The sequence below is a fragment of the Larimichthys crocea genome, chromosome XIII (genome assembly GCF_000972845.2).
Source record: "Larimichthys crocea isolate SSNF chromosome XIII, L_crocea_2.0, whole genome shotgun sequence".
Lineage (NCBI taxonomy): Eukaryota > Metazoa > Chordata > Actinopteri > Sciaenidae > Larimichthys > Larimichthys crocea.
Window position 1 is genome coordinate 23,081,916 of NC_040023.1, and position 14,622 is coordinate 23,096,537.

A 14,622-nucleotide genomic window follows, 5' to 3' on the forward strand; every position below is an offset into this window, starting at 1 on the left:
CCTCCAAGTCTGTAGTAGTTTGTTTTTGCATAGTACTATGATCCCCGAACAATTCACACTTTTTACTGCCTGTCAAAAGGTGGTAGTCTCTCTTGGTATGATATTACATATTTCTAGGAGGAGCTTGAGTGAGACCATTCCTCAAAGAAGGACTGCATCTTCTGATGATTTTCTTTGATGGAAAAGCCACAGAGCCAGAGCACAACCTGCTCTTAAATCAGCAGTAAATGTAATCTCAGTCTTGACTTAACCCAAAACCTAAGCTCAGTGTTTATTTCAAACACCTTATTTATTATTTTTGATATTAGATTTATCACTGACACTTCAAAATGTATACAGTATTTGGTTGTTTGGCTGGGCCACACAGAAAATCTCTGAGCAGGCTTTTGTTTGAAAGATGTTGACTCAGTGTTGGACTTGGAAGTGGTCACGGCAATAGTACCTTTATGACTCAGCTCACTGGTGCCAAGAAAATATGTTTGAGGGCTTGAATAAAACAGAGCCTGCTAGTTTGCTGATCTACCTTGACATGGACCCAGTACAACAATGAAAACTCTATTTGACAATCGGCCATGTTAATATAACTGCCGCGTGTCTGTGCCAACACTCTACTGGATCCATGGACTGTATAATAACTTGTAGGTGTTATTGAAAGGCCTCCGTCAATACTACTGAATAAGGACATGTCTGTAGAGCCAGTATCCTCAGTATCCTGTGTTTACAGAGTTTGGACAGATAAAGAGCAGACCTCTGCACGGCTATTACAGTTCATGTTGAGCAATAAATTATAGCTTGTAGAGTGTTGTGTAAAATAAATGTGGCACAATATGACGATTTCACAACAATGTATATGTTTGACTGTTTGTAAGAGGTGACGGTGTACAAATGAAACCACATCTGCTGCGTGACAGTGTTACTGCGCCCCCGTGCGGAGACGTTGACAAACTACATCTCTGTGTTGCCATTATCTACTTCCGAAGAGCTCTAGTTTCCAGGGGGATGAATTTCAGAGTAACACCACACGGTTACTATTATTAAGCAAGGTTAGTGCTCGCATGTTGTTGATAAAAGTAGTAATAATACTAATGTGTTAAAAATGTTTTACGAGATATTCATTCTCTCTTCTGCTCGTAGTACGTTATGCAGACATGTTGAACGTCGTGTGTCCAAATAACGAGATTCAATGATTTACTGCAAAACAGTAGAGTTTGTAAAGTCGTTCAAACCCTTTGAATAGACTGGTTTGCTTTCGCACTGCAGTACATTCAACCAGAAACGTACCATGACATTAATGCTGGATGTTTTTCAATTTAAAATAAAAGGTGTAGTCGTACAATAAGGGTGTGCCAGCTAACTAGCTAAAGGCCATCCTGTTTGGTGACTTTAGCAGCCTTTTATAGCGTTAATAAAACATCTTTAAATGAGTAATATGCTTTTCCATAGTTGCTGTTAAAAACCGCACCCCTTGTTGGTTTGTGCATCGTGACTAAAAACCCCAAACACCAGCACAGGTGTTTTTAATCCGGATAATTAGACCTGGAGGCTATGCTGACGTATGCGCATCACATGACGTCACAGACTGTATTCAGAGGTCTAATCAGGCAACAAGTGAAAACACCTGTGTGCAAGAAGAGCTCCCACACTGAAACAGTAGCAAAGCCAGATTCTTATATACTTATACTATATACATAATACATGTTTACATGGCACAGTGGGGGGAAACAGTTATAAATAATGAAATTTACAGCTGCTTCGGTTTCAGGATGTTGGCATTGTGCATACCGACACACTGTCATGTTGTCATGGTTTCATGGGACACTTGAACAGAACACCTAAAAAATGTGTGTAGTGAAAAAAGGTCTGTCACAGTCCCAGCTGCGTTGAAAGGTAATTTGATTCTGATGATTTTCATTGTATACAGGTAACATGTTGTCTTGGCAGTCCTAAAACTTTGTGCCTTGTTATATTTACTTACCTAGTCTGAAGTAGCTTCTTCCAGTGAAGGTAAAAGTGAATGTTTTCCTCCATCGATGCTGCGGCAGGATGGTACTGTGTGCAGTGAGGCGACAACTCCTGGGGTGCAGCAGCAGCAGCAGCTGTGGAGCCTGGGCAAGGTAAGGGAGTCTATACAGTGTTGTTTATCACCCTGCAGGTGACAGTAAATAAAGTCGTAAATAAAGGAACATCAAGTCTGCCGAGTCGAACCCAAATTATTTGTTCACAAATCAAACAGACAGGCCTTTGAAATATTCATCAACATGTATTTCTGAGGAGCTGGTGACATGCTAATCTATAAATGTAATAACATCTGAGTGTGACTGCAATGAGTCACAGTTGGAGTTGGTTTATTGTTTATATGTTACAAGTTTGGTTTGTTTGTGTGGCTCAGGACCATAACTCCTTCAGGCTGATTTACAGAGGCAAGGGAGAAAGCATCAGAAGCATTAGTCTCCTGCTGTTTGTGAGAGCAAGCAATAACTTTCAGTCTGAGCAACACCAGTCTCATTTCCATAAGGTAGTTTTGTATACAGCTTCTTTAATACAATTCTACATATCCAATTTTTCCCATGTAAAGAACAGTATATGAAGATATGCTGTCAAGACCAACTTGTTAAATCTACTGCTTATGCACCTTAACTGACAAATTTCTTTTTAAACAGTTCCTGTTCTCATTTATTGAATAGTTAAATACGTCTGTCTGTCTGTCTAGAACTGTTTGTGTATTCCCATCACACACAAACCTAGACTAACATGAGACCCCACCCATGTTACAAATAGACAGAAGAGAGCTATATCAGCCATAGAAACCGACCATCTGAGTGTGGACACAAGTTTTAAAGGGTTCAAAAAGGTAGGCGTGCATTCAGTTCAAGGAATATTTATTTGGAAGAGAAAACTATATTGGCAACAGACCTGAAAAACACAAGGAGAAACTGCCAGANAAAGAGCGGGAGACGTGAATTCAGTTCAAGGAATATTTATTTGGAAGAGAAAACTATATTGGCAACAGACCTGAAAAACAAGAGGAGAAACTGCCAGATTAGTCCAAACCATTTTATTTCATAATACTAAAATAGTTAAAACTACTAATATATAAATAGCAAATAAAATGCAGAGAGAGTCTATCACAGACCCCAACAGGAAACACACAAATCACTGCAACCACTGCAAGGACGAGCTAACCTACAGTCCAGTGAGGTGACCACTACACTTCACACCTGCCACACTGCATGCAAGGAAGGGTGCATATCCCACGACTACCCCCCGCAGGTCATCCCTCTGACTTTGCCTATAAAAGAAAACTCCAAAAAGACATGAGTCCACTGAGGTTCAGGTTCACAAATGTCAGTACAGTGAACACATTTGCCAATAGCCTTGGTGAACTGGCTCAGGCAAAGCAGCAGTCTGGCCTTAAATCTCAGTCAATGTGGGGCTCAGCTGAAAGACGACACAATAGTTGACGGGCTCGACTCTGGTTTAAAACAGGGAAGAGCTGAGTCTTTTCCTAAAGAGATGATCATATTATATTAGTGATATGTCTACAGTTTAATGAAACTCCAAAGTTCACTAACACATACGTCTTCAGCACAGGACCACAGAGCTCAGTCTGGATCACTTCAGGACAGTCACACCACAACTAAATATACAAAAGGCCTCATTTGTTTTCCCATAAGGCAATATAACGCATCTTTCTCATTCAATCTCCCTTACCCGCACAGACACTGCAACCCTGCCACACAACCAGGCCTCAGACAAAGAGGCACTAATTTCCTTTACGTGTCCCTATAAAGGCAGGGGGGCTACCTCTGGCCCCACCTAAGAGGGTGGTGCTTTGAATGTAGATGCCAGTCCTCACATTTACATGATCTAATTAAAACTGGTGTCCATTTGTAATTAGTAAACACAAAAAACAAAACTCCCCCTAGTGGTTAAATCACAATTTACACACTCGTGGCTCCTACACTGTCTAACCTCATTCTATAAGTGCAGGATTTGACATTTGAAAATATATAAATAAATACTTAAATATGTATAAATGTTGTTCCTCCAAGGATGCTGCAGAGACAGAGCAGTGGCTGCGTGTACTCCAGCACCCATGGCTTCAATCCGGAGGAGATTAGAGAGAAGCTGCAGGCCTTTCCTGGAGGCTCCATTGATCTGCTCAAACAGGAGTCTGGCGTTGCTGTGCTGACCATCAACAACCCTTCCCGCATGAACGCCTTCTCCGGTAAGGTGTCCGTACACTTCAGTGCAGCCTTGGTGTTCTTGGGATGCAATTCATTCACTGACTTTTACGTAAACAAATTACTTTGCAGCTCAGTTTATTGTTTTGAGTTTTTCCCTTCTCAGGCAGTATGATGGTGGATCTAGAGGAGAGGGTAAGCCAGCTGGAGAGCTGGACAGACTGTAAAGGCCTGATTGTTCAAGGTGCTGCTGGAACTTTTTGCTCAGGATCGGACCTCAACGCCGTCAGGGCGATATCTAACCCACAGGTAGAAAAACAGATGAATTCTTTACAGTATCTCTTTGCTGTGGCTGTCTGCTTGTATCTGCTTGCAATTGCCCCAATGTCTCTTAGGTGTAAACCTGCCTAAAGAACTCTGAATGTTTCTGTTACCATGCAGGATGGGATGAAGATGTGCATGTTCATGCAGAATGCTCTCACAAGACTACTCAGGTAAGGGCTCTCATTTTCCGCTCCACTCCTCCAGTGAATATCAGTGCAGACTAAAACAGCAGCGACCAGTCTGATGTTGAAAAGTTTACCTGTTATGTAATGTGGACTACAGTATGCTGACAGAATATTTTATTCATTGCAGGCTGCCTCTGATCTCTGTTGCTCTGGTGGAGGGGAGAGCGCTGGGAGGTGGTGCAGAACTCACCACTGCCTGCGATTTCAGGTAATGTTTTTTATACATGTAGATCTCTTTAACACTGTCACCTTTCATCCAACAGTTTGCTGATAATCTGTGTGTCATCATCTCTCTTATAGGTTAATGGCATCTGGCAGTGTGATCCAGTTTGTCCATAAACACATGGGCCTGGTACCAGGCTGGGGTGGAGCAGCGCGACTTGTCCGGATTGTTGGAAGCCAGAATGCCCTGAAGCTACTTGGTGGTGCTGTAAAAGTGGACCTTGGTCTTGGCCTGCAGATTGGACTGGCAGATGGAGTCCTGGAGGTCCCCCAGGCAGAGGAGGGTGCAGACACTCTGCTACAGCAAGCTGAAAGCTGGCTCAGTCACTATACAAAAGGACCTGCCCCAGTGATCCAAGCTGTAAAGAAGGTAGTCTTGTCAGGGAGAGAGCTCCCTCTGTCAGAGGCTCTGAGGACTGAGAAGGATGTATTTGGGACAGTGTGGGGTGGTCCGGCTAACCTGCAGGCTCTTGCCAGCAAGTCCAAACACAAATGATTGTTAACTTTTCCTGAGAACTTCTCAGATGAGACATTTTGGAAAGCCCTGTCCGGGCCAGGAGAACTGTTTCAGACTGATGGACAGACTTCATTTCTAAGTACTTTTCACATACTTAACTGTGTTGTCTAAAATACTCTGTTTGCTAGGACAACAAACTTTAATAACTAAATTTCAATAACTCAGATGATTCATTGCCTCTTATATCAACACTGATGGTATTCTGACATCGCTCATTATCACATACTTTAATATGATGCATTTTGTTTTGTATGTCTCGATGTGATGTGCAGTTTCTTATCACAAGAGTAGGAGCTGAGATGTAAATACATAAACGGGTGAGTGCTGCTTGTGTTCGTATATTGAAAACATAACTCAAACATAACATAACTGCTAGAAAGGATGGAATGAGGGTGGTGTTTCCTGGCATGAACACTGAATTAAAAGCATAAATAAAAACTCTCCTGTTCCTTTGAGGTCATATTTTAGTGGCTGAAGTCTGCAGCCTCCTGTTTACAACAGCACATTTATCAACTGTGGTGCAGTGTCAGTTGACCTGAGAAATGATCTTGTGCCACTAATACTCTGTAGACTGATGTATAATCTCTGACTATGTATAAAGACTTGTTTTGTTTAGATGTGTCCTCTTAATTAAAGCATATCTGTAATTAAACTTTAAATCCGTATGGGTGAAAACAAGGACATCATTCTCCATCTTCTAAATCCCTTCTGCGCCCATCAGTTGAACAAATTAACAGTCTCTCCTCCAGTTCCCCTGAAAATGGGATTATGGTAATGATTAGATGATGCCAGGCTCATGCTAACTGGAGCAGACAGCAGCATACAGACAAGATACTGATGAGATATAACAAGCATGACCCTTCAGCATCTGTCTGCAGGAATGAGAGTAACGCTGCTTGCACATCCTTCCTCTTTACCTCAGTTTTGTAGGTTAGTTAAGTGGATCCTTCATTGTGGCCTTGATCATCTGCACTCTCTGTTTCTATTCTATTGGGAGATTCTCAGCTGTAGGTAAGAACATTGTTTGGCTGATAGCCAATGCTTTGCGATGCACAGTTGCTCTCATTGGCACCAATTTGTAGCTCATTTTTCATTGCACATTTAAATTATGAATCCATACAGCAAATTAGGTGTTACAAAAGCACAAACATGCAGGGACTGAAATGGCAAAACAGGACAGGTCGCTCGAGGATGCCAGGCCTTTATCTCTAGGTCCTCTTTCCAGAGGTCACGTTTCCTGGCCGACACCCAGCTAGACTGTTGATAGCTGCTGTGGTCAGAATACTAAACACCTACAAGGTGAGTAAGGGAATGACTACAGCGGGCCTCATTATGATGTGCAGTGAATAAACTTGTTTATATAGACTGTGGACATTATGGATATTTAATGTTACCTCTCTGTACTGTATTTATAGCTACTTAGGGAAAGCACAATGGCAATTCTGCAACACGCATCATGAAGAATGGATATTCAATACTACAGTCCTCATCCAAAGCAAAAAAAAGTGATTGAACTTTTCCCCCCTTAGAAAAATCTCTACAGGTGGTATTGTGGAGACAAAAAAGCAGCTGAGACTTACTTACAATGGGCTCATTGATTGTCCTACTTATGTAATACTCAAGACAGTTCAAACCCTACCACACAATCAAGTCTGAAGGCAAAAATATAATAAGAGACAAGCGCACAAAAATATCCTTTTAGGATGATGAAATGACACAATTTATTCTTAAATTACAAACCATGTAACAAAAAAAACAAAACAAAAAAAAAAAAAAAGTTGCCAAGCAAAAACTGTTACACAAACTTAAATTCTTCAGAATGGAAAGTCTAAGACTGAGCCGATGGTGTAAGCATGTAAGAAATATAAAAATAACATAACTTGAAATCTCTGCAGCATGGCCAATCGCAATGGCATGTTCTTGTTCTCAGACGTCATACAGAAGAGGATTTACAACCATAAGAAACACAAAAAACAGAAACAAATTAAAAACCGTGTACTCAAAAGTCAATCCTAAAACGTTCAATTCTCAACGTTCTGCCAACCAGTAGTGTTTAAATAACTCTCTCTTCAAACATGCACAAATCACAAAACTTTAGAAACACACCAATTCAGAATACTTTAGTCAGGGACGATAAGAATACTAATGGTGCTACAGAGGCCTCGACAGCTTTAAAAAGGAAAAACACTGATACTTCACATTAAAATGCCAATTATTTAAAGCTGGGAAAGGTTAAAATAAATTTGATATATACTTCTATTACAAACAATCATTTATAACAGTAGTTGTAATCTCTACAGATCTTAGAATTTCAGAAAGCTGCAGCTTAATGGAAATCAAAAGACAAACCGTGAGGCAGGTAGCCAGATAATCTTGTGGGCTTTAGAGTTACATTATTATGGCGCATTAAGTGTGACATTTAGATACCCACATGAGCATCAGTAAGTACTTCTGTTTCCTTTCTTTATCTGGATAAACAAGCTGAAGATTTCCGTCAAACCACAATCTGCTATGAAATGACACACTGCTAAAAGTTTAAGTCAGCATCAGGAAGGAAATGCTTCATAGTCAGTTAAATCTGAAGTGAGAAAATCGTTCAAGTCGGGTGGAGGCTTGGAACAAGTTAAAAGGATTCAATTCTTTGCAAGAGTAGTCAGATTACTTGAGCTCTAACAGCCCATTTCTGCGTGCTATGTTAGCTGAGAGAGTTAAAGTGTAGATGATTAGAATGCAGCCGTTCATGATAATGATAAAGACACAGTTCCATTTCCAGGAGAAATATCCCCATTTATGCTTTTTCCCCTCTCGGACATCACAGATCTAGCCGAGACTGCTTAAAAACCTTCTGAGTATTCAGGATCAGCAGGTTGGTGAGTCACATTTAGTTTTTAAGTTCCACTTTTCTGGAGTTTAAAAAGAACAGACTCAATATGCCTGCGACCAAATGGCAACAAGTGGGCAGACTGATGGCAGCAAAGTCTGATACACCTACCTCACATGATGTGACGAATAGACAAATCGGAGTTTTCATGGCTCACAACAACGTGCTGTATCCATCTGGCTGTTACCGAGCTGTACCTTCTGTCTCAGTACTAGAACGCTCAGTGCTACAACACCAGACCCAACACTAATTCTACTGGCTGGGTTAATATTGTATGAGACAAACAAATCACACAGATACATCCAGATCACTGTGAGCCAAGAAGAGGCACCAAATTTGATTGCTAAAATTTAGTCGTTTACCTAAAAACGTGGAGAATGTTATGGTTGATTTCTCTGGCATCAAGCAGTCCGCCCACAACCGATCCGTGACAGAGTGAACGACAGCATACAGTGAGGAATAAATTAATGAAATGGAACATAGCCATTTGGTGGTGATGGGATCAATGATGACTTTACACTTCAGTCACTGTACACTGGCCATCGGGCATTCTGGACCTTCCACTGCTACTGGACGAAGAAGGGGAGGAGGCGGACTCTGCGCCAGGAGGGGCTCTGTCCTCTGGATTCAGTCTTTGCCTCCTTGGCCTACCCTCCCAAGGCTCCACACGCTCTCCATTTCCCCCCTCCTCTTCTTCATCCTCCTCTTCCTCGTCATCGCTCCAGTCTCCAGAGCCAGACTCGTCCACAGAGGTGTGAGGGTCAGAGGATCTGGAGGGCGAGGCCTCCTCTTCCTCATCTTCTTCCTCTCCTTCCCCAGCCTCAGACCGCTCGTGAGAAGGTGTGGGCCTGGGGCTGATTTGAAGCTGGGAGAGAGCATCCTCCAGGGTAGGGCTGGTGGTGCTGCTGGGCTGTCCACCAAGGGAAGTGGGAGGTCTGGCAGTGGCTGGAGGGGCTGTAACAGTAGAGGGGATACTTGTAACCTGCTGCTGTACACCTGCAACTGTGGTATCAGCCCCATCAGCAGAGTTTTCTCGACCTGCTCCCCCAATAGCCCCAGTAACACCCTCAGTGTCCAAACGCAGTCCCGCCACTCCCTTCTTGGGGATATCCAAAACGTCTCTCTTCATCTTGCGTCTACGACCGTGCTCATTGCGCCGGTACTGCACCATGTTCTCCAAGTCGGCTACGTACAAAAAACCAGCAATCAGCATTTCAGCTGTTTTCTTTCCCTTGGAGAAAGCGTCCTCCAGCTCGCGGCTGGTTCGCTCATCATACTGCCACCAACCGTTACGGCCCTCGTAATACCAGGCGTGATCAGTCGCTGCCCCGCCCCGACCTCCGGCTGATGCTTTCAGCTCCTCCGGAGAGAGAAGCGTAGGCCTTTCCAGGAAGTCATCCGGTACTTCCTGTCTGCAGAGAGCGCAGCGTTTGCTCTGCCAGGATGCTCCCTTCACACACAGGAAGCAGAAGACGTGATGGCATGGCAGTTGGACTGGGTGGACGCAGCTCTGCAGACAGATGGCACACTCCGGCACAGGCAGGGCTGGGGAAGAGTTGCTGGAGCCAGAGCATGATGATTCGGCACTGTTTCCACTTCCACCGCCGCCGCTGCCTTTCTTACTGGATGGAAGCGAGCTAACAGAGTGGTCTACCTCCCCACAACTAGCCATCCTTAGGAAGTACTGAGGAAAGGGAACAACAATAAATAAAGGTTATAGTGTGCACAATAGGATTATTAGTTTTTCTATGATCAGTGCTATTCATTTACATAAAGATAAACCAGTATTCTTGGTTCACATTATTGTGACTGTTGTTTTTAGGTGCACATATGATCATGACATATATATTTATTTTACTGCTAGTATCATGATCACTTTTAGTACTCAACTCACTAAATAACAAACAGTCCCGAGTCAACCCCAGAATTATAAATATCAAATGATACTATAATGTATATGCCACCTGCAACCTGAAACAAGGCTGACTGACCTGATATTTGATACTTACTGGAAGTAGCCTTAATGCTGATGTATCATTAGGAGAGCTGATGGACCTTCAAACTTACCACTGCCAAGAGATAAAAAGCAGTCAGTGAAAATCTGAAATTCATGTAAGTGCAACTGTGACATTATTTAACAACCAAACCTTTCCACTTTAAGCCCGATGTTCAGGCGGCTCAGCTCAAAGTTAGCGTTAATTCACTTAGCCATGACTGAAATGTAACCTAAGGGTTTACATAAGTGTGAGGAACAAAGAGCTGCTCTGTTGACTGTCGGACTACAAAGCAGCGGACTGTGTCAGCTCACTGTTCGGCTAAGTTTGTGTCAACCTAGCTGGCCTTGTGACAGGGCTACTAATAGGCACAGCTAGCGTTACTCGAGTCAAATCAACAGCTAACGACCCAACAATCATTTAATGCCGACAGCCTGCGAGCAAGCGAGTCCGGCTGACGCTGGACACACGGCGGACACTGAAAGGCGAGTGTGTCCTCTCCGTCAGGAGTGCAAACACAAGTCAAACAACACAACAAAGGGGTTAGTCGACTGGTCACAACAATAAGACCTGTTGTAGCTAACGCTGGCTAGGCTGAGGGTTGACTCCAGCAAATAGACGGAGTTCATCTGACGGCGCTAGCTTTTTCTTTTTTTCTTTTTTTTTTTAAAGCAGGGCGACATAAACAGCGACAGAGACAAAGCAACGACGGCGTACATACCGGACCGCTGGATGCTGCTGTGTCGGTCTGATACACAATTAACGAGTCAGTACAGCGGTGCTGATTTCCAATGCTAATTTATGCGACTTTCGGTGTTAACTGGCTTTGTTTTCCTCCGAGAAAAGAGGCTGAAATAAAAGACGGCGACGTAACAGTGCGCGGTGACGCAACCCGACGTAACATCGCACGACCATTATCCCCCACGCATGACAGTTTGCCGTCTTCCTGTTCGCTCGTGGCTAGAGGACGTTGGTGTCACAGAGGAGAGGGGCTCTTCAGGTACTCAACTTGTTTTGTTAAGATTGTAAAAGAAGCCACAGAAACAAAATGTTCTCCCGCGCAGTCAGACCTACCGTCGGCCTGGTTCGGAGCCTGTCCACCTCGACGCAGAACAACGCCAAGGTGGCTGTGCTAGGAGCGTCAGGCGGCATAGGCCAGCCGCTATCTCTGCTACTGAAGAATAGCCCCCTGGTGAGTCACCTCTCCCTCTATGATATTGCCCACACACCCGGAGTGGCTGCAGACCTGAGCCACATCGAGACCAGAGCACAGGTGACCGGCCACATGGGCCCCGATCAGCTCGATGCTGCTCTGCAGGGCTGCGAAGTCGTGGTGATCCCCGCCGGTGTGCCCAGGAAACCAGGCATGACTCGCGATGACCTCTTCAACACCAACGCCACCATCGTAGCCACCTTGGCAGATGCCTGTGCCCGCAATTGCCCCGAGGCTATGATCTGCATCATTGCCAACCCTGTCAACTCCACCATCCCGATTACATCAGAGGTCATGAAGAAGCATGGAGTCTACAACCCCAACAGAGTGTTTGGTGTCACAACCCTGGACATTGTCAGAGCAAACGCCTTCGTTGCAGAGCTTAAAGGCCTTGACCCAGCTCGCGTCAATGTCCCAGTCATTGGAGGTCACGCAGGGAAGACCATCATTCCCCTCATTTCCCAGTGCACACCTAAAGTAGAGTTCCCCGCTGACCAGCTGTCCGCCCTGACCGTCCGGATCCAGGATGCTGGCACAGAGGTGGTGAAGGCCAAGGCTGGAGCCGGATCTGCCACCCTCTCCATGGCCTACGCTGGTGCTCGCTTCACCTTCTCCCTCCTGGATGCCATGAACGGGAAGGAGGGTGTGGTGGAGTGCTCCTATGTCAGGTCTGAGGAGACAGAGTGCAAGTACTTCTCCACACCTATTCTCCTGGGGAAGAACGGCATTGAGAAGAACCTTGGGCTGGGCAAGCTGTCTGCCTTCGAGGAGAAGCTGGTGGCTGAAGCCATGGATGAGCTGAAGGGGTCGATCAAGAAGGGCGAGGATTTTGTGGCTAAAATGAAGTGAACAGGAGGCATTTAGTTTAAGACCTGTGATTGATTGATTTGTTCCGTCTTAACTTGAAAGGCATCCGGTAAATCTCAAGATCTGTCAGTGTTTCCTCTTTTGTTTTTGTTTAAGCAGCAGGGTACTTTCATTTCACAAATCCCCATTCCTGTGTATCCTTACCTTTTCAAACATGGCTTTATCACGTGGCTGTGATTTGTGTACATACTGTACCGACTTATTTTATTTTGCAAATGTTAAATTTAAAAGAGTCTCTTATATTTTCATGTACAGTCTGTATTAGTGGGAATTTCTCTGCTGAATGAATGAGGGGGAAATACTGTCATCATGCCTGTCGATGCAAATAGATGTTACTGATGAGCAAAAATACTCACTCCACCAATAAACAGATTAGCTTTAAACACATGATTCTTTATTTCTTGCTCTTGTGATACAAAAATAATTTGTCTTCACAGTGTATATCTGAAACAAACCAAATGCTGACATTCATGAAATGAATCAGGGTTATGGTTCATTAACAAACTTTATAGACACTGAAACAGTGTAGATATGAGTTAAAATGCATACAACTTGATATTAGAGAAGTGATTCAAATTAAATTAAATCTTGCTGTGCTAAATGATGGTTGAAGTTTATAGAAAAAAGCCTATTGTTCCTGTGAAAACCAAACTAATCAAAGAATAAGGACTGCAGGTAGTCTGATTACTTTAAACTGCATGTTTGATGATTCACAATATGTGTTGAGCACTTTAATAGGTATATCAGAATAGTTGTAGAAATTTTTTTTTAGATCTTCCTTGCTGCCATGCTACTTAAAATACTTGAATATTATCTAACTTTCAAGACACTAAGATGTTCAGGTATTCCACTATGTCACGCCTTACTATTGCTCAATACACCCAAATCAGTGCAAGGCAACCTTTGTCTCGACAGCTGATAGCTGCATATCACTGTCTGAGAAGGTTTATGGCGTGTGGATTGCATAAGATGGCAGTCAGATGAGGAACAGATAACAGACACAGGTACAAACCCATTATAGTTTTATTTGACATACAGGTGCTTTTGGATCCTAGTCAAGGAGCTTTACTGAGAGCACAGATTCATTTACACAAAAAGAAAAACCAATAGTAGATTAGATTTATCACATATTTGGATAAAACTAGCTTTTGTCCAAGACATACAGAACACGTGTTAATGGTTTTCAGTCTTTGACCATACTCAGGCTCTCCTACATCCGTCACTTGCAGTGATCATGAAGATGTCACAAGATGGCAATAGCAAACTCACTTTTATTTTTGTCTTTACAAATTCTGCACCAAATAAAATAAAGTAAAGAGATCTAAACAACAGGAACAACAATAATAAACAATTGTTCTACATAATGTTGCAAAATCTACATTCAAAAACCAAGACGCGCAATGTTGTACCAGGGCCCCATTAAATAACCATATCAACAAGCACATAGTATAACGTCTTTGTCTCTCTGTCCGTCTGTCTGTCTGCCAGTCCTCCACACAGTCACAGACATTTCTCACTCTGTTCTTCAGTCCCAGCAGCAGTCTCGGCAGTGTCTCCTGCACTTTTCAACAGAGACACTCTCTCAGTGGTGGAATTGAAGGAGTAGAGGCTACAGGTTAGAAAAAAAGACTTTTTAAAGTCCATAGTGGCCCAAGCCTTGTGGCTGAATGTGCCCCATCCCGCTTGTGCATAAACATATTCAAATCATACAGGTAGCAGCAACACCCCTGCAGAGAGGGGTCGAGGGGGGTGAACAGTGGGTGAGGGTGGGTATGTGTTGGAGAAGGAAGAATGGGAGGATAACAGGAGGAGGAGGATGCGGAGGTGCTAGACTTTGTCTGTCCAGAGCACTACTGTACAAGGCCATCTCCAGTAGAGACTGGGTTTGTGTCGTGGCCTCTGCGATGCCTGTGCTCCGTTTTGTTCCTGTTATCAGAGTCTTCACGTTCACCTGTGTCTCTCTCCCTCTCTCTCTTCCTCTCCCGTCGCCCCTCTTGGTTCTCCTTATCTTTCCGGTTGTTGCGATTCCTCCGTTCTCTTCGATCGCTCTTCCTCCGTCCTGGAAGTTGAGGAAAAATGAAATGATTAGAGGGGAGGATGAAGTTCTTCTTCTTCTTCCCAACAATGTCAGGAAGTAGTATCAGTTAAGAAATGTTATACTTTGCATCAAGCATCATGAAGCAGTCATTGGCAATAACATCCTTACTTCTCAGGCCTCTATGTTAAAAAGATCAA

General features: G+C 43.5%; 4 protein-coding genes across 7 annotated transcripts in view; 2 read left to right on the forward strand and 2 right to left on the reverse strand.

Annotated features, from left to right (window-relative positions):
- Positions 1–923: 923 nt before the first annotated feature.
- echdc1 (enoyl CoA hydratase domain containing 1) lies at positions 924–7,617 on the forward strand. Of its 2 annotated transcripts, none has more exons than XM_010740017.3 (7): positions 924–1,043; positions 2,043–2,114; positions 4,053–4,228; positions 4,351–4,493; positions 4,626–4,678; positions 4,821–4,901; positions 4,994–7,617. In XM_010740017.3, the coding sequence occupies exons 2-7, from the start codon at positions 2,044–2,046 to the stop codon at positions 5,409–5,411; spliced, it is 942 nt and encodes a 313-aa protein (XP_010738319.3). In that variant the 5' UTR covers positions 924–1,043; position 2,043; the 3' UTR covers positions 5,412–7,617. The 2 variants fall into 2 exon arrangements, with proteins under 2 accessions (XP_010738319.3, XP_027142090.1); XM_027286289.1 differs by lacking the exon at positions 924–1,043 and adding an exon at positions 1,081–1,887.
- On the reverse strand, positions 7,191–11,183 carry LOC104926209 (E3 ubiquitin-protein ligase rnf146). Of its 2 annotated transcripts, none has more exons than XM_010740015.3 (3): positions 11,029–11,183; positions 10,323–10,382; positions 7,191–9,997 (listed from the first exon to the last, which is right to left on the reverse strand). In XM_010740015.3, exon 3 carries the CDS (start codon positions 9,983–9,985, stop codon positions 8,828–8,830), a length of 1,158 nt encoding a protein of 385 aa, XP_010738317.2. In that variant the 5' UTR covers positions 9,986–9,997; positions 10,323–10,382; positions 11,029–11,183; the 3' UTR covers positions 7,191–8,827. The 2 variants fall into 2 exon arrangements, with proteins under 2 accessions (XP_010738317.2, XP_027142088.1); XM_027286287.1 differs by lacking the exon at positions 11,029–11,183 and adding an exon at positions 10,461–11,020.
- Positions 11,184–11,214: 31 nt separating this feature from the next.
- mdh2 (malate dehydrogenase 2, NAD (mitochondrial)) lies at positions 11,215–12,770 on the forward strand. Its single transcript, XM_010740014.3, has one exon. It carries the CDS (start codon positions 11,356–11,358, stop codon positions 12,367–12,369), a length of 1,014 nt encoding a protein of 337 aa, XP_010738316.3. The 5' UTR covers positions 11,215–11,355; the 3' UTR covers positions 12,370–12,770.
- The window catches only part of rspo3 (R-spondin 3), a 15,082-nt gene continuing 13,070 nt past the window's right edge, over positions 12,611–14,622 (reverse strand). For both annotated transcript variants that reach the window (XM_010740013.3, XM_019256838.2), the window contains exon 6: positions 12,611–14,446. In XM_010740013.3, the coding sequence (XP_010738315.1) occupies positions 14,238–14,446 (209 nt within the window). In that variant the 3' untranslated portion in view covers positions 12,611–14,237. The remainder of the gene's footprint in view (positions 14,447–14,622) is intronic.